Source organism: Corvus kubaryi, unplaced genomic scaffold, assembly GCF_017639235.1.
Source record: "Corvus kubaryi isolate FWS band 111438036 unplaced genomic scaffold, C.kubaryi_AGA036_p1.0 36745, whole genome shotgun sequence".
NCBI lineage: Eukaryota > Metazoa > Chordata > Aves > Passeriformes > Corvidae > Corvus > Corvus kubaryi.
Genome location: NW_024580936.1, coordinates 1 through 1,172, shown reverse-complemented (window position 1 = coordinate 1,172; position 1,172 = coordinate 1). Strand labels below are relative to the sequence as shown.

The 1,172-nt window shown below is 52.9% G+C and overlaps 1 protein-coding gene across 1 annotated transcript in view; it reads left to right on the top strand.

The window, feature by feature from the left end:
• CUNH2orf42 (chromosome unknown C2orf42 homolog) overlaps positions 1-758 on the top strand; it is a gene marked incomplete at its 3' end in the record, with an annotated part of 7,621 nt that extends 6,863 nt beyond the window's left edge. Inside the window, exon 6 of the mRNA XM_042020070.1 lies at positions 453-758. Within this exon, the coding sequence (XP_041876004.1) occupies positions 453-758 (306 nt within the window). The remainder of the gene's footprint in view (positions 1-452) is intronic.
• Between the last annotated feature and the right edge of the window lie 414 nt (positions 759-1,172).

Here is a 1,172-nt window from a genome sequence, read left to right as displayed (position 1 = left end):
ACCTTGGTGCCATTTTGGGAACATCTTTGGTGCCATTTTGGGAACACCATGTCCCTTTTGGGGACGACCTTGGTGCCATTTTGGGAACACTTTTGGTGCCTTTTCGGGAACATTTTTGATGCCATTTTGAGAACGCCATGTCCCTTTTTGGGGATGACTTTGGTGCCATTTTGGGAACACCGAGTCCCTTTTTGGGACCACTTTTGGGTGCCATTTTGGGAACCACATCCTTACCATCTGTGCCTCTCAGCCCCAATGCCAGTGTCACCACCCCCCTCCACCACCGCGTCCTCCCTGTGACCACAGGGACCCTCCAAAACAGGGACAGCCTCCAAATCCCAGACATTTTCCTGGGAATTCAAGCAGAGCCCTGCCCTGCTGATCCCATGAGCTGCAGGGACACTTTGGGATGGGGGTTTGGGACACCCCTGACCCTGCTGTGGCCATCCCAGGCCGCCCAGAGCCGCTGGTTTTCCACATCCCCCAGTCCTTCTTCGAGGCGCTCCAGCAGCGCATCTCCAGCGGCAGCGGCAAGAAGAGGCTCCCCAACTCCACCACGGGTGAGGGATCCCAAGGAAAAGGGGGAAAACTCGGGAAAACCCCTCTGGGAGCTGTGTTTGGGGGGATAATCGGGGGCACGGAGAGGATTCGGCGCTGCCCGGGCGGTTCCCGGATTTTTCTTTCCCGAGTGGGAAATGCTGAGGGGGAAAACCAGTGGGAAAGAAGGATGGGAAATAGAGGGGGGGGAAAAGAGGCAAAAATGGAGGAAAAGAGGCAAAAAAGGGAGGAGAAAAAGGGGAAGAAGGGGGAAAATAAAGGAGGGAAAAAGAGGCAAAAAAGGGAGGGAAAAAATGGGGAAGGAAGGGGAAAATAAAGAGGAAAAGAGGCAAAAAATGGGGGAAAAGAGACAAAAAAGGGAGGGGGAGGAAGGGGGGAAATAAAGGGGGGAAAAGAGGGATGGGAAATAAAGGGGGGAAAAAGAGGCAAAAAAGGGAGGAAAAAATGGGGAAGGAAGGGAAAAACAAAGAGGAAAAGAGGCAAAAAATGGGGGGAAGTGGCAAAAAATGGGGGGAAAAAGGGGGAAGGAAAATGAAAAATAAAGAGGGAGAGGAAAAAAGGGGGGTAAGAGGCAAAACTGGGGGGAAAGAGGGGAAAGGGGAAAAAGGGGGGGA